This window comes from Zosterops lateralis (assembly GCF_965231275.1).
Source record: "Zosterops lateralis genome assembly, chromosome: 17".
NCBI classification, from domain to species: domain Eukaryota; kingdom Metazoa; phylum Chordata; class Aves; order Passeriformes; family Zosteropidae; genus Zosterops; species Zosterops lateralis.
This window is the reverse complement of record NC_139777.1, coordinates 9,052,753-9,074,060: the sequence shown is the minus strand read 5'-3', so window position 1 is coordinate 9,074,060 and position 21,308 is coordinate 9,052,753. Positions and strand designations below refer to the sequence as shown.

The 21,308-nt window shown below is 51.3% G+C and overlaps 2 protein-coding genes across 3 annotated transcripts in view; both read right to left on the bottom strand.

The window, feature by feature from the left end:
• Positions 1-520: 520 nt before the first annotated feature.
• LOC310916614 (transmembrane protein 17B-like) lies at positions 521-2,204 on the bottom strand (the record flags this gene model as incomplete). The annotated part of the gene is made up of 4 exons (XM_083874292.1): positions 521-784; positions 1,184-1,369; positions 1,686-1,789; positions 2,081-2,204. The coding sequence occupies 4 exons, from the start codon at positions 2,202-2,204 to the stop codon at positions 521-523; spliced, it is 678 nt and encodes a 225-aa protein (XP_083730418.1).
• Positions 2,205-6,179: 3,975 nt separating this feature from the next.
• AIFM3 (AIF family member 3) overlaps positions 6,180-21,308 on the bottom strand; it is a 37,962-nt gene continuing 22,833 nt past the window's right edge. For both annotated transcript variants that reach the window (XM_083873963.1, XM_083873964.1), the window contains 11 exons: positions 20,957-21,048; positions 19,139-19,269; positions 17,930-18,045; positions 17,528-17,599; positions 17,136-17,199; positions 16,146-16,222; positions 15,206-15,323; positions 14,194-14,292; positions 13,541-13,616; positions 9,104-9,208; positions 6,180-7,422 (listed from right to left, as the gene is read on the bottom strand). In XM_083873963.1, coding sequence (XP_083730089.1) covers positions 7,383-7,422; positions 9,104-9,208; positions 13,541-13,616; positions 14,194-14,292; positions 15,206-15,323; positions 16,146-16,222; positions 17,136-17,199; positions 17,528-17,599; positions 17,930-18,045; positions 19,139-19,269; positions 20,957-21,048 — 990 coding nt within the window. In that variant the 3' untranslated portion in view covers positions 6,180-7,382. The remainder of the gene's footprint in view (positions 7,423-9,103; positions 9,209-13,540; positions 13,617-14,193; positions 14,293-15,205; positions 15,324-16,145; positions 16,223-17,135; positions 17,200-17,527; positions 17,600-17,929; positions 18,046-19,138; positions 19,270-20,956; positions 21,049-21,308) is intronic.

The window sequence follows — 21,308 nt, the reverse complement described above, 5'->3', positions numbered from 1 at the left end:
GTTCTGGAAGCAGGAGGAGGCTCTGGTCTGTCTCTAGCCCTGGAGGGGACTATAAGGTTGTGGAGTGCTCTTCTTGCACCTCATGGCACCCTGCATGCTTCTAGCTGGGATGGCTTCATGTGGGCCACCTGGATTCTAAGAAGCTCCCTGGGAAGCTCAGGGAGGGTTTAGGAGCTGAGCTTAAGGTTCCAGCCTTGGGCTGGTACTTCCTAGGGGTGTCCAGTGGCTCCTGCACCCTGGTTCTTGCCTTCTGCCAGGGCTGATGCTCAGCAAGGACAGGCACAGCCCTGGGGTGATCTGGAACATTTCAAAGGCGCTGACCCCTCACTACCACTTTTCCAGGCTATGTTGGCTGGTGCAAGGCAGGGATCAGCTGGGCTGTGCCGTGCCTGGGTGCTGCTCTGGGGGCTCCACAAAGCTCAGAAACAATGTCTGTGGGTTTGAGTACTGTTTAATGCTCCCTGCTAGGACCAGCTGTGTGGGGCAGAAGGGTCCTGCAGCATCACCGCATCTCAGCTGCCTATTCCCCTGTGCCCCCTGGCTCCAGCTGGCCCCTCCCACCCTCCTGGAACTGCCGCAGGTAGAACTGTGCCGCCAGCTGCTTGGTCATGGTCCTCAGTGCCAGGAAGGCAGCCACGATCTCAAGGAGGAGGAAGGCCAGGAACAAACTGTGCATGAACAACTCCAGCGGCAGGTGGATGACCTGGCTGTCTGTCAGCAGGAAGAGCAGAAGGGGCAGCTGGATCAGGAAGGAGAGGAGCAGGAACCCAGCCAGCTCAGGCACCTGCAGGATCAGAACCTGCTGAGATAGGGCATGGAGGCAGTGGTGGGCTGGGGAGACCCTCTGTGCCCTTGGAGCTTCCTGCATCAGCCTCTGCTGGCCTTGGCACCCGGGGACCAGGGATGGCCCTGCCACATGGAGCTGTGGTCAGATGCTGTCAAACCCCACAGTGCTGAAGGGTTACACAGGAGAGATACAGCAGGAGGGCAAGTGGGTGCCCTTCATTCCCTCTCTCAAGGTCATGCCTGCACCAGTTCTTTTCTGAGACAACTCCAGGTAGAACTCCTGAGGAAGGACAGTGATGGGCACTTTGGTCGTAAGTGAGGGGACATCCAACTCCCCAAGCTGGGCTGATCCTCACTGAGCACAGGGGGCTTTGTGGCCTGGGCAGGCAGTGCTTACCTTCTCCTGGAGGTTCCCCAGGTAGCCCAGGTAGAGGCGGGAGCCCTCAGCCAGTGAGAGGATGAGGAAGGCTGTGACCAGCAGGAACTGGTAGTGCCAAGGCAGCAGGTGGTACTGTAATGGGAGTACAGCCTTATCCAAGTCCAGCTGTCCATGCCCAGATTCCCTTTTCCTGTGCACCATTCCCTCTCTCCAAGCCCAGCTCTCTGTGCTCTCCTCCCCATACCCAGCTCTCCATGCTCTGCCAGCTCTCACCATGCTGGTGCCCAGCTCTGCCTACTCTTCCCCCCCCATTTTAACCATTCCTGCTTGGAAAGTTCATGATTTCCATTTCTAGCAAACAGAGATGAGCAATCTTTTCTCATGAGGGTCAGGGCATTTTGGGGATCCATTAATTCTGAAGAGGCTCCTCTCTCCCCTGATCATTTTGTCTCCCACCCAAGCCCAGGGAGACTTGGCAGGAGCAGCTCACCCCATCCCTACGTGCCCCATGGGATGGTACCTTCAGGTGCAGCATAATTCCCTCAGCCAGGCACCAGACCGGGAAGTAGTAGACATTGAAGTAGAGCATCACCTGGAGGGGCAGGCTGGACAGCAACTCGTGAGCTAGGCAGGACAAGCAGGGATGGGCAGGCTGCTCAACAGCTCCAGGATCACCCTGCTCAGAGGGACTCCCCTCACAGCTTGCAGAGGGAGCAACAGACCCTAAGTCCCACACACAGCCAATTGCAGCAAATGTTCTTATTTTTGCTCCCCTCCTTGGTGGATGGGTTCAGGGAGCCTTTGGGTGCTGCTGCCTCAGAGGGACCCAGGTGCTTTGGTGATGTGCTGAGCAGAGTCACGGTGGTGGACAGCCCCTGTTCCCAAGTCCCCTCCACAGAGCCCTTCTGCCCATACCTGGCTGGTAGGTGTGAGCAGTGCCGCTATCCCACGTCTTGTTGTTGATGAAGAGGGAGCCGCTGAATGCCACCAAGCCCCGGCGCAGGCTGTGGGGCAGTGGGGACAGCATGGGGACAGCCATGGACAGCAGCTGAGCCCTGCTCGCCCCAGCTCAGCCAGGATTAGCGAGGAGGGAATCAGTGAGATGACAGGACAGGCTAATGCGCAGGGCCACATGGCCATTGGCTCCCTGGGGACAGAGTTGCTGAGCTGGAAGGGAGATCTGGGGAAGGAGAATTCCCACTTCTCGGTGAGGTTTCCTCACCCGAGATTTAGGTTGTTTAAAGTCCTTGGCCCTCTAAAAGCCCTGAGTCACATTGGAAGAAAAAAGCGGAGTCCTCAAGGCCTTGTTTTCAGGTTTCTCGTGTTGTTTATTATTTGATATCTCAGAATTTTCTCCACACCCAGCTGAGGTCCAGACAGTGGCTGAGACATGAGGCGACTGCCCACCGATGGGGCATCACCATTTATACAGATAACTACATGTCGGTTATTTACAATTTTATACCAATACCTACTGCTCACACTAAAAGGGTCATTTCTACTTTGACCCAATCCACTCTAACTACCTTGTGTCATTACCACTTCAGAAGATGGAAAATGAGGAAGAAGGAAAGGAACACGAGGTACCACCCTAATTCCTCCATTTTGTCCTCCACTTACCTCTATTCTATGAACCCTAAAACTACTGAATTTTTCATCTTTTGCTGTGCTAAACTACTGTTTTCACATCCTGGTGGTTTGCAGTTCCTCTCTCAGTGTCAGAAGTCTTTCCCATGGACTAAAATCAAACCCAGTGTTTCCCTGGGCTCTGTACCAAGGTCTCCAAACCCCCTGGACTAGCTCCACACCCCCTGGAATTTGAGTCCAGGGCTCAAATTCCCTCCCTCGGGTCCCAGGTCATCCAAGGGGATGTCCTGGACTCCAACACCCACTTTGGAACATGAAGCTCATGCAGGAATCACAAGTCACAGAGCATCTCCCCTCTGCCGCATCTTTAGGAGGTTACAGCAGGTTGTACCTGTCACCGTGACTTGCAGCCACTGCACCTTCTCCCAGCTGGGCTCTATAAACACGAATATTGCTCAAAGACCCCTGACAGATGAGGATGCCTCATGAGAGGATGGTGGTCTTCACTTGAAATGCTTCTTCAAGGTGTCCAGGTTCATGGATAATTTACCTATCCAGGCTCAGGGGTGCTGGGGAGGGCAGTGAGGGATGATGTGTTAGGGGGTGGTTAAGCCAGAGGTGAATGGCAGGGAAAGGTTCTTCAGGAGCTTCCGAGTTTAAAATCACAGAATTAGTAAGGTGAGAAAATCCCTCTAAGATCATCAGGTCAAATCATTAACCCAGAACTGCCAGGGCCACCACTAAACCACATTCCCAAGTGCTACATCTATACATTTTTTGAACACTTCCAGGGATGGGGACTCAACCACTGCCCTGAGCAGCCTGTGTAAGAGCTAGACAAACCTTTCCATGAAGAAATATTCCTTAATATCCAACCTGACCCTCCTCTAGCACAGCCTGAGGCCGTTCCCACTCCTCCTGTCCCGTTCCCTAGAAGCAGAGCCTGCCCCCCTTGGCTGTCCCCTCCTGTCAGGGAGTTGTGCAGAGCCAGAAGATTCCCCCTGAACCTCCTTTTCTCCAGGCTGAGCCCCTTTCCCAGCTCTCTCAGCTGCTCCTGGGGCTCCAACCCCTTCCCCAGCACTGTTGCCTTCTCTGGACACACCTCCTCTGACACTGAAATGTCAGTCAGTTCTACTGAACAGATCGGGTCTCACCTCATGATCTTCAGCCTCCAACTCACTCTATAAGGTGCATCAGAGAAGCTGCCTCAAAAACTAGGAGCAAGTGCTATAAATGGGGTCCTTAAGGGCTGGGAACTGTCAAGGAACACAAGAAACCAAAGAGACTATTCTGGATAAAGCTAAAATGAAATTGCAGAGCTCACTGCCATACACTGCCAAAACCAAACCATCTGGGACTGAAAGCATGGTTAGATCAACACCTTACGGGCTGAAGTTGTAGCATCACAGAATGGTTTGGGTTGGAAGAGACCTCAAATCTCACCTCATCCCACCCTGGGCAGGGACATTCTCCACTAGACCAGGTTGTTCCAAGCCCCATCCATCCTGGCCTTGGACACTTCCAGGGATCCAGAAACAGCTGCAGCTTCGGTGGGCACCCTGTGCCAGGGCCTCACCACCCTCACAAGGAAGAATTTCTTCACTATATCCCAACTTCTTCCCAATATCTCAACCTGCCCTTGTCCTGTCCTTCCATTCCTTGTTCCCAGTCCTTCTCCAGCTCTCTTGGAGCCCCTGTAGGGCCCTGGAAGAGGCTCTGAGCTCTACCTGGAGCCTTCTGTTATCCAGGTGAGCTCTCCCAGCCTGGCTCCAGAGCAGAGGGGCTCCAGTCCTCAGAGCATCTCTGTGGCCTCCTCTGGACTCTGTCCAGCAGCATGTCCTTCCTGTGCAGGGACCCTAGAGCTGGATGCAGTTCTCCAGTTGGGGTCTCACCTGCATGGGGCAGAGGCAAACCCCAGCTGTCCCCCAAGTCCTGCCAGCACACAGGTGAGACATGGGCAAGGTGACAGTCACAGCCCAGAATCTGAGGAGCAGGAGCTGGTGGAGGGCTCAGGATCTGGGGGCATCAAGTCTGCATGGGCAGGCAAGGTGAGCAACCAAGATGATACCTGGGCAGGCTGGTGAAGGTAACTGAGATGGGGCAGTGCATGTCCTCTAGCTGGGCTCTTATTCCTCATGGGAACAGGCAGTTTCTTAAGAAGAGATGTAAAAATTATGTCCTGGCATGAGAGGTTGCAAGATGTGCCTGGAAAGGTGGCAGAGAACACAACCCACCCTTGCCCAGTTCCAGGAGACTCGCCACTGGGAAGCATTTGCCAAGGCACTGGATAAGGGGTCCCAGGTTCAACACCAACCCATATCTGTGCAGAGCAGCAATATCCATCTGAGCCAGCAGCCCTGCCATGACCTGTCACATGTCCCAGGGAAAGCTAAAGTGGTGGCTGGGATTTCTCATGTCACAGGTGATATTACCAGCCCTGGCTGAAACAACTCCTCTGTAAAAAGCAGGGAATGGAACTTGTTACCCCCGCTGCAGCTGTAGACTGGGGCAGAAGGTCATTCCTCAGCCCCTGAATGCTCTTCAGCCCTGTGAACATGGGGATGATGCCCACTTTATGCAGCTCATGCCCAATACTGGATGAGGCCCCATCAGAGGCGAAGGAGGTAAAAAATCATCTTCCTGAAAAACAAAGCACTCTGCCAATGTGTCCCCAGTGTAGCCAAGTTGTGCTGGGGGAGCTGCCAGTCTCACCCAGTATGGAGAATATGACAGAGAGCTTGGGCAAAACACACAGCTCCAGGAATCTCACCTGGTGGTGCCCCAGAGTCCCCTGGCACTCCAGCTGGGTCCCCTGGGGAGCTGCCAAAGCCGAGTCCAGCTATCCCATCAGCAGGAGATGGGATACAAAGCCAGGTCTTCGTGGGTAGTGGGCAGAGCTGAGGCAACACCTGGGTAGCTGCTTCCACCTGGGCAGTGCCCACAGCCCTAGCCCACTCTGGAAGAGCCCGAGAGCTGAGCAGCCCCAGCCATCCCTGCCCTCAGAGGAGGACCTGGGGACAGGAACACTGACATTTGTCTTTTGGAACCTGACATGAGACTTGCAAGTTCCCATCGCTTTGTGGATCCAGTGGACAAGCAATGGTCCCTGTTCATCACTGTGTGCTGGAGTGTTAACTGCTACCATCCCTCCTAGTCATTCCATCTGGGAAAAGCTTTGCAGTGAAACCAGGAGAGACCAACTAGGGATGTGATAGACACTGGTGCATTTCTACACAACATCTGAAAGACTGGAAATACAGGTGAGCTGGACACAGGTGGGAAGTCTCCAGAGAAGAGGTGCTTGAACAACCTGGCCATGCAGAGGTGACCTAAGGACTTGGAAGGAATCAGAAATGACCCAGACACAAAGAATAGTGTTGCTTTAATTCATAGGGGGTGAATAAAATTAAAAATATAAATCCTCTTGTTTGAGACTCAGGGTAAAACACTGACTTGATGGGGAAGGAGTCACCCCCAGAACAAAGCATTGGAGTCTCTCCAAGGGGGACCCTCAACCCCCACTCTGCTGAGCTGATGGACACTGGGCTGTGGCTGGCCAGGTCCACTCCTGAGCTGGAGACATGGCTCTTCTTCAGCATGGGGCAGGAAACAGGACAGCAGAGCACTGGTATGGTGGGCTGGGAAATACAGCCTTGTCACTACACCAGACTAGGGCCAGAGAATGGACACCTAGAAATGCTTCTCCAGCTACTTTTCCTTGAATAACACCTCAGCAACAGCACTGATCCCATGATAGCATTAAGGGGAGATATCCCAAGGCTGGCTGGAAGGGTGGCCACCCAGCCCAGGGCTGCAGCTGAGCCATCACAGCTCTCAGGCACCCCAGCTACACACCCCAGGAATGGGCCAAGAGCTGCCAGTGCCCCAGCCCAAACTGAGCCTGGGGAGACAGGGAATGCACCCCAGCCCCTTGGCTCCTCCAGGACAGGAGATGCTGGGATGGGGACCAATGAGCTCCAGAGCCCTCAGCATGGACAGGGATCCACCTCTGCTGGTGGGGCTGCACAGGACCAGCCTGGACAACACAAGCACCAGCTGCACAGAGATCACCCAGTGTAACCCCTTCTCCTGGCCTGCCCAGATGGCCCCTGGGGTGGGTGGGCACAGGGAAAGCTGTGGCAAGTGCTGCAGCCATGCAGGAAGGGAGCAGATGTCAGGCTCTGCAGGGATGCACACTGGAGTTCTGCTGGGAGCAAAGAGAATTGTAGAGGAGCATCATGCATGAAAGCACAGGAGCAACCAAAGGCACTCATGCTGCTTATGGGGGTGAGGGACATGCATGGCGCAGACCTGCCTGGGGACCCTCAGGCCAATGGCAGGATCCAGAGTCATATGGCACCCATACCCCCTGCTAGTGCCAAACCCCATGCTCTCTGTGGGCTTCTTTTCCAGCATTCCACAGCAATTGCAACAGCAGAGCCCTAGCCCAGCAGGCACAGGGGCAGAGGAGGTGTGTGAGATCCTCCTGGGAAGGTCAGTGCACAATGCCAGGTTCATCTAGGTCTCAAAGGGAAATGGCTGAGCCATGGGGTTCCCACCGGGCCGCAGAGCTGCTGTCCCATCTCCCCACGGCGAGTGCAGCATCAGGAGGGCTCAGCCATCAGTAGCGTTAGGAGCCTTTCCCTGTTAGCCAGGACATGTCTCCAGTTCTAAAAGAGAGAAAAATCACAGTGCTGTGAGGGATTTCTCAATGTGTGCAGGGAAATTCTGTTGGTGTGCCTTGGTGCTAGTTCAGTACTTGGTGTCCGTCCCATCACCCTGCTCCCTCCTCTGCCCTCACTCACCTGTCACTAAACTGTCCAAAAAGTCACCTCCAAATCCTAAATTTCGTGCAAAACTGAGCTCGAACATTTTATTTATTTATACTTAAAAGCAGTCCTTCAGCTGAAAATCACCAACCCCCCAGCCAAGAAAGGTCCCAGCCAACAGGATCTGTTCCTGCTGTGGCTCCTGGCAGCCCCAGCCCAACTACCCAGCATTGTCCGCCATGTGAGGGACATGCAAAACAAGGACACCCTCCATGTAACCAGTGTCCCCACATGGGAATTAGGGACATGGCCCAGTCAGAGGGCCAGCTGTCTCTCCTGCCAGCCCCTCACATCCACCACACTCAGGACCCCAAATCAAACGTACTTGCCATGATGGACAAACAGCCTGAAGTTATGAAAGCAGCAGGAGACAAAGAGAGAAAAGACATTCAGGTTTAATCTGGCTTCCTCCAGCCCCTGAGCCCTGCCACAGGGCCAGCACCTCCTCCCCACCTCTAGAATGCCCACAAGATACCACCTCCCTCCCAGCCACAAAGTGGGACACCAGCAACCATTTCCCGATGTACTGGGGTGATGGCACAAGAAATTCTTCCCTTTGAGGGTGCTGAGACCCTGGCACAGGCTGCCCAGAGAATCTCTGTCTGCCCCATCCCTGCAAGTGTCCAAGACAAGGTTGGATGGGGCTTGGAGCAACCTGGAAGGGAAGGGGACAGGGGGTGGAACTGGATGGGCTTTAAGGTCCCTTTCAACTCAAACTATTCTGTCATTTTACGAGCCTTGTCTCAGCTGGGGGGGTGGGCCCGGACATGCTCCCTATCCTAGGGGTGCCCAGGGAGTCTGAGCTGGTTCAGAGCTGCCATGGGGTTGGGAGTGCTCCTCTCTCTAAGCTTTTGAAAAGATCTGGTTTTATTCCAGATGTGGAAACACTCCTGGGACAGGGACCCACATCACCTCAGCAGCTCTGATTCCCACTCTAAACTCTTCTTCCCAGCTGTTATCACCTCCCTAGCATTTGCTTTTCAGCATCCACCCTCAGCACAAAGCTATGATCTTTCCTCTGCATGGTCTTGAAAACAAAGTGAAGGGAGAAAAATGCCCTTTGCAGCATTTGAGCTCCACTCCAAGGAACCAGAGGCTGAGACATCAGCAGCTGGCATCCTGGCACTACCAGCTCTCTGAGGGGATTATGCACAGGCTACACACCCAGTCCCTCTCTGCAGGTCTCCTTGACTGTCCGGGTGCCCAGTTGCACCCCAACATCACACATTGCTTCCTCGATGATATGCCAGTGCCCAAAGGCAAGGAGTATCCCCATCCCATCCTGCCTGTGCAAGTATTTCGGTCCTGGTGTTTAAGACAAACTCTGTGTGTAGGGGATGCCAGACCTGGAGGCAGCTGGGAGGCAGCATAGGGGGGATGGAGGAAGCAGAACAAGAAGGGAGATGCAAGGAGGGTATGGAGAGGGATCAGTGGGAAAGGCCCAGCTCTGCCCAGCACCCCATGGCTGTGCTTAGCTGCTGCCCTGGCACTGCCGCTGTTTGTCCACTGCCTGTCTACTTACTCCACATCACGCTTCCGGATGGTCCTGCCAGCAGCCAGGACCTCAGCCACCTTGGAGACGATTGGGTCATAGTTTATGCTGGCCACAGCCACCACTTCATCACTCCTAGGGCCAGGCAGAGCAGAGCAGTTAGGGCAGTCTGGATGGCCACAGCTCCACCACCCAAAACCCACCATGATGGAGAAAAGGGGGAGGCAAAGAGGATCACCCACTCCAGAGCCAGGCCTGATCCCAAGGTATGAGCACCACAGGGACTGTGCTAGTGGCTGGAACAAAGATCCAGAGAGGGTAACAGAGTGGCAGAGCAGGCCCCACTGGTCCAACTGATGTTCATGATGATGTGGTGAGCATCACTAGGGTGCCTGGGTGATGGAGACAACTCTGGCACCCTGGCATCTATGGGAAAACACCACCAAAAGTAAATCCGATGGTGGATAAAAATGTGGACACCACGAAGGATGCCCAGCTGTGATTCCTACACTGCTGCCCTGTGCTGAGGGAGTGGAGAAGCAGGTGGTCAGGATTTCTCTGTGGAACACTCAGTTGGGATGCTCTACATCCCCTTCCTGATCCCCACCTCCATAGTGCCCTGCTCTGAGCTGCTCCACAGGCACTGGGACAGCTGGGGTGTCCAACCCCTCAGTCCCACAGCCCCAGCAAGGAAGTCCCCGTGTGTATGGGACATCCAGGTTGGCTAACTGTTTCCCTAGCGGGATCCCAATGCAGCCTGAAAGGTTGAGTGGAAGACAAATGAAGCAGAAGGAAGAGGATGTAAAACTGCTGGAAGAGCTTTGGCTAAAGGTCACAGGTAAATGAGAAGGGTGCTTCTCAATTGGGGTTTGCTAAGGTCAATCCAAATGTAAACATTTAAAGCCTGACTCATGAAGAGATAACTGAGTGGACAGTGTGAGATCAGGGAAAATGTATGAGTAACATTTTAAACTCTGGTGATATTGTTGAATAAACTGAAGAGTAGAAGCACCCACTAAACCAAGATCTACTCTTAAATCCACTGCCAAAGAGCTCTGGGATCAACAGAGCAAAGAGCAGTTGGGGTGCAGAGGGATGTGTGCCTAATTCCCAGGACAAGGAGACCAAAAGCCATGTCTCAGAGGACACTTCAGTCCTGTACAGCCATGGGAGTTAAAGCCATCTCTCACATCTGTCTAAAAAGCCATGGGACAGCTCCATCACAGACTGTTTCAAATAACTCCCATTCCTAAATAAGCCCATGGCAAATAAAGGAGAGCAGCTTCCTGAGCAGAGCCAGCTGCCAGCCGGGAAACACAAAGTGGCTGGAGAGACCTATCCACCAAAACCAAGGGGAGATGTGCTGTTCCAAGCAATGGATAACCAAGGTGTGCAAGGGAACCAGAAGATGTATTCCCACCAGCTGCCCACTGGCTCAGCCTTAAACTCAGACAGTGCCCAAAGGGGCCAGCCAGGAAGGCAGATGCAGCCCAAACATATCTGTCAGCAGGACATGGAGTAGCTGCTCCTTTTGCAAAATAACTCATAGGGTGCTGGTGAGCTGGAGCATCCTGCATCAGTAGTGGTTTTGAACACTTTGTCAGACAGATGAGGAAACCAGAAAGAATCCCTCTTTTCCAAAAGGTCTTCAAAGGCAACAAGAATTCCCATCCTGACCCTGGGATTTGGAGCAATCAGAAGTCTTTGTGAAGACTGAGGGAAGAGGGAAGCACAGTGGATGTGTCTACATGGTCTTCCCTTCCTTTGGAGGGTTCAATGTAACAGAGGTGGGGAACTGTGAAGAGGACAGCCACGGCAATTCCCCTGTATCCTAGATCTTAGGGGTAGGAGGACATCGGTCTGTTGTGAAGGCAGTGTCCCACGGGGACATCTGCAGAGTGTTGGAGTCCAGGGCATCCCTCTGGGCACCCTGGAAGTCACAGACCTCGGTAGAGAGGCCTGGGACCCGAAAAAGTGAGTCTGGGGTCTGTGCAGGGGGGTTTGCCTGGCACAGAGCCCAGGAAGACACAATCTTTGATTTTAGTCCATGAGAAAAAAAAACATCTAACAGAGAGAAGAATTGCAAGTCACAAAGGTGTTACTGAGAGTAGTGTAGTTATCACTGTGTAGAAGATTTTGTAGTTTTGGATTTCTAGAATGTAGATGCAAAGGGACAAGCTGGAGTTTTTTAGGGCAGTGCCCTGGGTTCTTCTTCTTCTCCCTTGGCATCCATCCTCTGCAGTGACGTGGGCACAAAGTAGTTTCAGTGGATTGGGTCAAAATAGAAATGACCCTGTTAGTACAGGTGATAGACATTGGCACAGAATTGTAAACAATGGGTACGTAGTTATCTGTATAAGAGGTAGCAACCTCCCATCACAAGGGGGGAGTCACATCGTGTCCGACCTGCTGTGAACATCTTGGCCGGACACAGAGAATTGTAAGATAAGAACTAATAAACAACGCAAGAAACCAAGAAAACCAAGACCTTGAGACTCCTCATCCTTCTCGTGCCGACCACAGAACACAGAGACACAGAGTGAGACAGCAGACCCTAAATCCTTCAGAGGTCAAGAGGAAAAATCACTCCCTCGAGCCCACACGAACCACCAGCCTTGGAATCTCGGGTGAGAAAAAAACAGATTAAACCTGAGAGCAGAGTGCTGTCCCCTACCCCTCCCAGCACAGGGCCTTTTATTGACCTCTACATAGCTCTGATAAAACAGCTTTCCTCCTCAAACTCTGGGGCAAAAGAAGCCTTATTGTGAAAGCCAATGCTGAGGACAGGCTGTAGGATTGGGAACCACCAGTGGTTCCTGCAACAACGAAGGAGAACCAGGAGAAGGAGAGTCCAAACCACAGGGTGGGCACAGCAAAAGGAAGCAGGAGGAAATGGTCAGCTTGGGACTGTCCTCAGTCCAAAAGCATTAGCACCAACTAGAAGACCCACCACCAAGGTAGAAAGAGAAAGAAATGCTCCAGAGGTCTCTTACAGACAGGAAGCCAAGCAGCAGGGGACACACTGGCTGACCCCCACCAGCCAGTGCTTCCCAGTACCTCCAGCTCTCAGCATGGAATGCCATCCTGGTACCCATGCGCCATCTCTGGGAGACCCTCCTGGGTGGCAGAACAACACAGCTCTCAGCAAGGACTTCCAGGGCTGCCTGCCAACCCCAGGTCCCCTGGCAGCCCCTGTCCCTTGCAGCCACCATGGCGCACAGAGTGTGGGGCCCTGGCATGGAGCAGGGATTATTCCTTTGAACAGCCTCAGATGTTTAATTAAAGCAACCTGACATTTCCTTTCTAATTAGGGGTGGGATAAAGAGATAAAAGGCTCTCGTATGGAAAGGCTGCAGGAGGGGAACACTCGCACAGTAGCTCTCCCCAGCACAGGTGGTGCCTTGGCACAAACCCACCCCTTTAGGCAACTTTGACCAAGGTTCCAGCACACTCTGAGCTGTATTTAGTGTGCAAAGGTCCCTGGGTGCCACTTGAAGCCCCATCCCTGCAGCAGGTGTTTTACCCAAGGTGTGTAGGTACCAGGGGGAGGAGGGTGAGCACTGGGGATCCCCAGGGTGATGCAGTGAGCCCCTTCATGCCCAATGCACACATCCAATTGCCAGGCTCTATTCTGGAGCAACATGGGCAAGTGGGCCACCCTCAGGCAGGGAGAAGGCATGGGGTACATTGGAGATGGGACAGAGGGGCAGTAAGATGATGTCTGCAGAGCTGGAGCTAGCTTCTGTCCTGAGCTCCCTCCTGATCCCTGCCTGGATGCTGCTGCAAGTGGTTTGACAGCTGAGCTGGGCAGCTCTTTGCTACCCTGGTTTCCCTCTCCTTATCATTAATATCAGAAAGCACTTGGAGAGACCCTTCTGGTTCCAGCATAAGGATGTTCTGTGGCCACTGGTTTTGGTCTGGGATGGACAAAGGCAACAGAAGAATAAACAGCAGCAAGTATTTTGGGGATAAATTCACAGTGCACTGACTTTCCAGCCTAAGTTTCACTACAGATGTAACCAAGTTCCTGAGTTCCTTCAAACCTTCACAGCTTGCAATAGACAGAAGAGTTTTTTGAGCTCAATTTGTCAAACCAGAAGCAGAAACAGTGATGCTTGAGCACTCTGTCCAGCACTGGTCACAAATCATTAATATGGTGATGAGATGGGAAGGAAATATTTGATGGTAATTGCCAGTAGAAGCCATCATCTGCTCACAAAGATTATGAGGCAGCATCACAAAGCCATCATCTGCTCACAAAGGGCATATACACCAGATCTAAAGACCAGTTTAACTTGTACAATCAGAACAGCATTTCTCCAGGGCCTTGTATAAGTGTCCCACAAGCCCAGTGTGCAGAGGTGAACAAAACCAACTGATAGAAGCTCTGGCAAAACTACTTTCCAGCCTAGCAGAGTAATCTCAGATGAATGCCTGCGTAGGAACATGGACAAGAGAAACACTTACTTGGTATAAAATGCTACAAACTTCAGTTCATCTAAATCTCCCTGAATGACGACATCATCGAATCCTTCCCCGTGGCCTGGAAAGCAAAGAAGAAGTGGATTCAGCAGCAATTCCTCTAGATCCAGCCCTAAGGCAGGGTGTTTCATTCCACCACTACATGGAGAACGTCCTGCAGTGACCAAGAGACCAACATCAAGAGATGCAGGTACCAAAAACCACAGAATCACGGGAGAGTTTTGAGTCGGAAAAGGCCTTGAAAAACATCTTGTTCCCACCCTCTACCATGGGCAGGGACACCTTCCACTATCCCAGGTTGGTCCAAGCTCTGCCCAATCTCATATTAAACAGTTCTAGGGATGGGGCAGCCACAGCTTCTCTGGCAGCCTGTGCCAGGGCTGCCTCATCACCCTCACAGGGAAGAATTTCTTCCCAGTATCTAATCTAAGTCAATCCTTCGTCCTGTTTAGAGAAGTGCACTTCATGGCAGATGGGTTTCAGAGGAGACACTGAACCACCTCAGAAGTCAGGCAAGGAAGCAGCCCTGGGGCAGAGGTCGGTGAGGAGGGTTCACTGTGAAGGAGGTGACCCTGGCTTCTCTATCCCAGGACACCTTTACCAGCTCAAACCCTCAGCAGCCTCAGGGAGCCCCTTACCCGCGTATCGGATGCTCTTTCCAAACATAGCTGTCCACAGGTATGGGACAGTGCTGATCTCCGTGCCATGGGCCAGCATGTTCAGTGCGGCAATGCGGCCTGCAAGAGAGCACAGGGATGGGGGAATTGCCACTCCAGAGCAAGCTCCATGCTCTGTCCTCAGGTCACAGCATCAACACTAGCAGTCACAGAGTACAGGGAAACCAAGAACTGCTGCTGAGAAAACCCACTCAGCAAGAAAGACAGAGCAAGAAGCACACAAAAATGGGCTCAGACTCCTTCCCATGGTGCAGCTCCTACTCCATCACCTCCACTGCCATGAGCCATGAGACACTTTCCCCCCAACTCGTGCAATAGTGACAGGGCTGAGAGTGTGCTGGGCTCCTACCCAGATGGGGATGGGATGGACAAACCCTTGGAGGGCATGGAGACTGTTGGGGTACAGTCCCTGCTGCAGAAGCATATCTGGACATGGGAGAAGTGTCCAAAGGCTGGATTTGGAGCTGTGGTTCCAAAACCTCTCACTCAGGGCACAGGAAACCTCCCTGTGGGACTGTGGCCATGAAGGCAGCCCATCACACCAGGGGTTCCAAGCTGATGAGAGGCAAGAAGAGTCAGAGCTCTGCTGAACATTCCCGGCCCAGCCTGGCAGGGAAAAAGAAAGCCCAGAAAGCCCAGCTAGGAACCTGAGCCCAGGCTGGCTTTAGGATATGAGCTCCTAAGTGTCCTGTGGCAAGGAGTAGAGCAGGCTCCTGCAGCAGTGCCAGGGAGCAAAGGGAATATGAGAAAGCCTGTCCCTGGGCTCCTCTGTGCTGATGATGAGGCATCATTAGGCAAAGCTTGGCAAGAATGCTGACAGATGAAGACACAACAGGCAGCATTATATACACACGCTTCAAAATGTTCAATACAACCACCCAGTCCCTCTGTTGGCAGTTGTCTCATTCTTGCCCTGGTGGGTTTGGAAATTTCCTGAGAATCTGGAAAACACTCTTTTCTGCAAAGTACCTACCATGCATGTGGGCCATTTGCCAGTGGGGGACATTCACCTTCTTGTTATTCCTCAAGGCCAATGGAAATGTGACAGCATCTCCAGCAGCAAAAACCCCTGGGATGTTGGTCTGCATCATCTGCAGGGGGGAACAGAGATGGGCATTAGTTCACACCCTGCATGAACAGAAACTCCAGAGCTGGAGTGGTCCAGAGCTGCCATGGTCACTCAGAACACAGGGAAAACTCTGCTTGGCTGTGGGACCCCCAGGGGAGATCTCATTCAGCCTTCTACACTTGCAAATGAGAACACACATGCAGGGACCTACAGTATCCCTCGGCCAGTGGGTTATCCAGTAAAAAGACACATGGACTGCTGTCCTGGAGCCCCTCTCAGAAGCCTGTGATTTGTTGGTGTTTGCAGATAAGAGCCCAGCTTATTGCAGGGATGAGCACTGCATGGCACTGAGCCCCAGCCTCCTGACATGCTCCTTTGCCCAAGGCAACAACACCCACCAGCTCCAACACTGCTCCCATAGCAGTCACTGGTGGTGGGGAGAAAGGATGAGATCCTTTAGGATACTTGAAAAGATGGATCTATCTCAATTTTTTTCCCCTCTAAATATCCATATTGCTCCAGGACAGCTCAGAGCCAGACCCAAAGCATCCAGGTCTGGCATTTAAACTCCCTCACTTGCAGAGGGGGGTCCCAGCAGAATCTCAGCATCTCACAGAATATCCTGACATGAAAGGCAACACAAGAGTTATCGAGTTCAATTCATGGCCCTGCACAGGCCAAGCCAAAGAATTCAAAAATTCCAATTCTACCATTCTGGACAGATAAAAGGCCACAAAAAGCCCCTGTGGCAGCCCAGTTTGGAGCACCAGGGAAGCTCATCCACCAGAAGAGCTTACCCAGCTCCTCCTGCTCTCCCTTCCACAGGGGCTGCCCCTGGGCTCACCTTGTTGACTACGATGAAGCCCTTGGAATCGATGTTGATGCCGCTCTGCTTGAGGAAGCCCGTCGCTGGGACTGCACCTGGGGGAAAGCCAAAGGCTGCTGCTGCAGTGTCCAGTGTTCCACAGCCCTGGGGGCTGATCCTGAGGCCTTTCCTCCTGCCAGGACAGTGGGGCTGCACCCAGGGACAGGCAGCAGCTGTTCTGGGTGTGTGGAGCAGGGCCAGAGCCCCCACTGCATCTGCCTCTGGCCCCTCAGGATCCCTGTCCTGCCCAAGCCACCAGTGTAACCTGCTCACCACCCTTTTCTAGTGCTTGGAGATAATTTTCAATTTAATTCTCTTTTATAGGTATTTTGAAAAAATATATATTTAAAAGAGAACCTTCAAGTTTCCAGCCAGGACTTCTCACCCTCCCTCCAGCCTGTACATTTCTTTCACTTTCCTCCTCCTTTTTTTATCCTTTTTTTTAACTCCAGGCTGTTAAAAAATCAGAGTAGTCAATAAAAATGACAAAACCAGAATCAAATTAATTCTGTGATTCTTTCAGTCCACAGCATTTTGAAGCAGGAAGGAAAGGGAATTTTTTCCCCCAGGTGTAAAGGAGAAAAATATCATATTCTATGGGGTATTTTCTTTTATTTTATAGTATGGAATACATTTTTGATTGCTGTAAGCAGCAATTAAAAAGAAAAAAAAACACATTAAAAAATTCAATTTGGGGAAGCTTTAATAAAAAAAAAATACTCGAGAGGATGAAACTGCTTCAAATGTCTTCTTTCCTGGAAAAAAAAATGTTAATTCTGAAATATATTTTCAGTTGCATTTTGTGGTGGGGCCTCTAGAAACGCCTTTTTTAGATATGCAGACTCATGTGTGGCAGTCCAGCAGGGCTGGCAGACCACCTGGCCACCCAGCCCCAGGGACCTCCTGCTGCCAGGTCCCCTCCAACTTCTCTGCCCTCCGTCCCTGGCTCTGCACACACACAACCCTTACCAACACCCACGACACAGACGTCAGCACGGAGGATTTTCCCACTCTTCAGCACAACCTCCTTCAGCTGCAGAAGACACAGAGGGTGGGGGGCACATCAGAGTTATTTTAGGGCCAAAACCCCTCTGTAGCAGCAGGAAGCCAAGCTAGTAGCTCACCTCATTTGTGAAATGCAAATTGACCATAATTCCTTAGAAAAGCAGCAGGAGATGAGTGGGAGCAATGAAGCCACCCCACACACCACACTGGCATACATTTGCTCCTGGGGGCCAAATCCAGGAACATGAATTTCATAGGATAGGAAAGAGAAGAGAGTAAAACCCCACTAGGGAAGGGAATGGCAGCTCTGGGGGATGTCACAGCAGTTCCTCAGGAAGACCCTGCCCACCACTTACCTTCCCCTCCTGCTCCCGCAGCTCCGACACCTCTGTCTGCATGTAGAACTTCACCCTGTTGTTCTCGAACATCTGGAGGGGAGACAAGGGACAGAGCAGGAGACATTAGGACCCTGAACCACCCTGGTCCTGATGTCCTGCTTCCCCCTGCATTGCCCTGCCCACCCTGCAGGCTTGTCTCGACCCTCACTGCTAAGCGGGTCAGCATCTCAACATCCCCAAAGCGGCTCTAGAAGGAGCTCCATAGCACATGGACCATGACAGGGAAAGCACAGCCCATTCTCACTGAGGGTTGCCATCACAGCTTTGTCAATAAATGTGAAGTAAATTAATTAATGCAACAAGTGAATCAAGCAAAACCTGCTCTGTTACCAACCCACACAGATGGGAAAGCAAGGTCACCTTCATGACAGCACGGCCAACCCTCTCTCCAAAGAACTTCTTGAAGGGAACATGCTCCAGCTCCACCACGGACACCGAGTGGGCCCTCTCAGCAAGGTAGGCAGCCACCTCCATCCCTGAGGAAGAGAAGCAGGTCCAAATAGCCACGTTAACCCACCCAGCACTGCCCTGTGTTCCTGACTGGAGGAGACAAGGAGCAGCCTCACCCACTCCAACTGGGGAGGCTGGAGCTGCACTCCTGGGAGAACTGGAGAGCCACAACATCTGATCACACCAGGGATCACACCCATTCAGGTGCTCTTAAGTGTAGGTTTTAAAGACCAAAGTGAGGAACTAGCCATGAAATTCCAAAGTGCCCTGGGAAAAAGATGGGACAAGGGACCTCAGCCAAGGGAAACCTTCCTCCTACGGCTGAGACAACCTCAGCTGTGCTCTGAAAACAGCTCTTGGGAGTAGCTGTTTTCTCCCATCAGAATGGTAGAATTTTGGTGCTGGGAATTGCATGGGAACCTCTACCAAGTCATTTTCTGTCTGTGGAGGTTTTTCGGAAAGGAATGTTTTTGATGACCTGCAGTTTGCAGTTGGCCACCCACACCACATGTTTTTCTGTAGATCATATTGATTCAACAATTAAAACAAGTTTATCTTTTATAAAATAAGAAAAACAAATAATTAACGTTTTATAATAAATTCCCTGATGAATAACCATTTATGTTTAAGGCTTGCAGGACCCACTCTTATTTTGTTAGGACCCACAATAATTTTGTTGGAATCATATCAAGCAAGAAAAAGAGCCATCAAAGAAACTACAAGACTTTTCCTCTGCATTTTAAAAATTCACCACACTGCTAAAATGTAAAAGAGAATAAGCCCACAGGCTCCCACCCACCAAGACTCTCCTGACTGAAGCCAACTCTAGATACATCAGATTTGGATCCACATGAGCACCAGTATTTGTCTTGCTATGTGCTTTTTAGACTGGGACAGCAATATCTGTGCCCTTGCCAGCCCACTCGCTTTGAAGAATCAATTTCTTAGTCATGGAACTGTCCTTACACACACCTGGGGCTGGAGGTTGGACTACTCCAAGTCCAATTTCATGGAGGTGTTACCTCTAGCTGGGGAGTGACAAACTGGGCAAGGGACTTTACCCATCTGCAGGCAGAGGTGTAAAGCTGGGACAGGGACACAGGCCAGGCAAGTACTCACCCAGGAAGGACGCTCCCACAATTACCACATTCTTGCTCGTGGCCAGCTTCACCACACGATTGGCATCTTCGGGTGTCCGGATGTTGAAAACATTTTCTATCTCCCTGCCTTTGCAGCTGAGAGTTTTGGGCCTGAAAAACACTGAGAGTGATACAGCTGCTTTTCTCAACTCTGTGTGGTTCAGCACCCAGTCAGGACTGCAGACACCCTTTCCAGGGCTCCAAGAACATTCCCAACTTTCCTTTATTCATCTTTCTCTGGGCTGGAGACATAACATAGGAAAACCCAGATGCTGGTGGCCAGTGGTGGAGCAGGGGAGGCTGAGCAGCCACCCCAGACCCCATCATGGACTGGTATATCCACAGGTCCAGGGAGCTCCTTCCTGGGGCAGTGCAGCCAGTGCAGGACAGGCATTGCTTTACAAGCCTATGCTCAATTACCGGCATATCATAAAATTTTTGGAAGCTTAATGGGACACAGAAAACTCACTCTGTCCTCCAGCAGTACTTTGGAGCCAGATACTGGAAGTTTCATAAGGCTCTGTAGATGCAGGCTAAACTCTCCATTCTCACAGGCACACTGCTGATGCTGCAGCAGTTTAACTGTGCTCCCCCCAGGCACCCACTGGAGTCCATATATTTTTTAATATCTGGCCCCTGCATACATGACTCACATCTGGAAACAGGACAGAAGATCCTAAATAATTTAGGTACCCTAAAAAGCATTCACCTAGTGTACCTGGAGCTTGTGCATGAGGATTTTGAAATTATTGCCAAAGGCTTAATCCTCTTTTTAACTTAATTGGGTGACTGGTGCACATGGCATTTTGGCTGTGATCCTGTATACCCTAGTACCAGCTTGTGGCACTGGCTATGACTGGTGGCACTTTGGTTTCCAGTGTGAGTCCCTGCTTTGGCTGTTTACAGCATCCCTTCCCCAGATGATAAATTATGCAGAGGCTGCATTTTTCTTCCTTCAAATTATGGCTTGATGTACAGAACACAAGGAAGGAGAGCCAGGATGCCTCATTTTCAGCTTAAACTGCCAATTTTGACAAACCTCCAATTGAAAACAAACTGATCCACTACTTTCAGGGCACAAGTGACAACAGCAATCCAGGGTGACGCTCAGCATCCTAACACATCATCACCACTTTTCCCTATGGCTGGACCAGGTTCAGTCCTGAAAATTCCTATCCTGGGGCCAAGGCTCCCAAAGGGTCTGTTAGAATGGGGCAACAGCAACACTTAATTAAGGCTGCAACAGCAGAGTGTTAAGCTGTAATTGCTGAGAAAGATTCAAAGGTTGGAAGAAAATGAAAGATGGAAATTCAGAGGGATGAATTATCTGTTTGTCAGGGTTGAGTGTTATCAAGGAGTGAAAAGAAGAGCAATGTGGCAAAAATGCCCTCTGAAAAAAAAAAGGATACTTACGCTTTGGAACTTTTGTTAAAGAAAATATGTTCAAGGTCCTGGTGTCACCCCTGGAAGTGCCCAGGGCCAGGTTAGATGGGGCTTGGGGCAACTTGGTCTAGTGGAAACTGTTCCCTGTCCACAGCAGGGGTGGGTCTGGATGAATTCTAAGATCCCTCCCAACACAAACCTGTGATTCATGTAGATGTATGAAATAGATGATGTAGATGTAGATACACACAGACATTTCTAATATCTTTTGTGTTCCTTGACTTTTCCATTCTCAAACAAATTCAGTGTTCAAATTCACCTGCCACATTTCATCTCTTATCCCCAGGCACAAGCTCCTCACATTCTCAGATTAAACAGGTTCTCTTGATCTTTAAGATGTTTGTCTGAAGCTTACATGTTTCCTGTTGCTATCAGCAGCTTGTTGTATTCCATCTTAAACCCATCCTTGAACACAGCTATCTTGCTCTTGACATCCACAGCCGCCACCTAAAATCATTCCTAAATAATGTTAAGGGAAGAAATCCCAGATTTTCACCGAGGTCCCAACCCAATCAACTTGTCTGTCAGGTTTTAGTCCTCTATATTAGTTTTAGTTAGTCAGTTAGTTGCTTTTAGTTAGTCTGTTAGTTTTAGTCCCCCCTGTCCACAGCTTGGCCAACCTACGCCTTAAATATTCCTAGTTGCCTTTTCACAAATTCTTGAAGGTCTCCCAACATAAATAAAATAATGGGGAGAAATATTTAAGC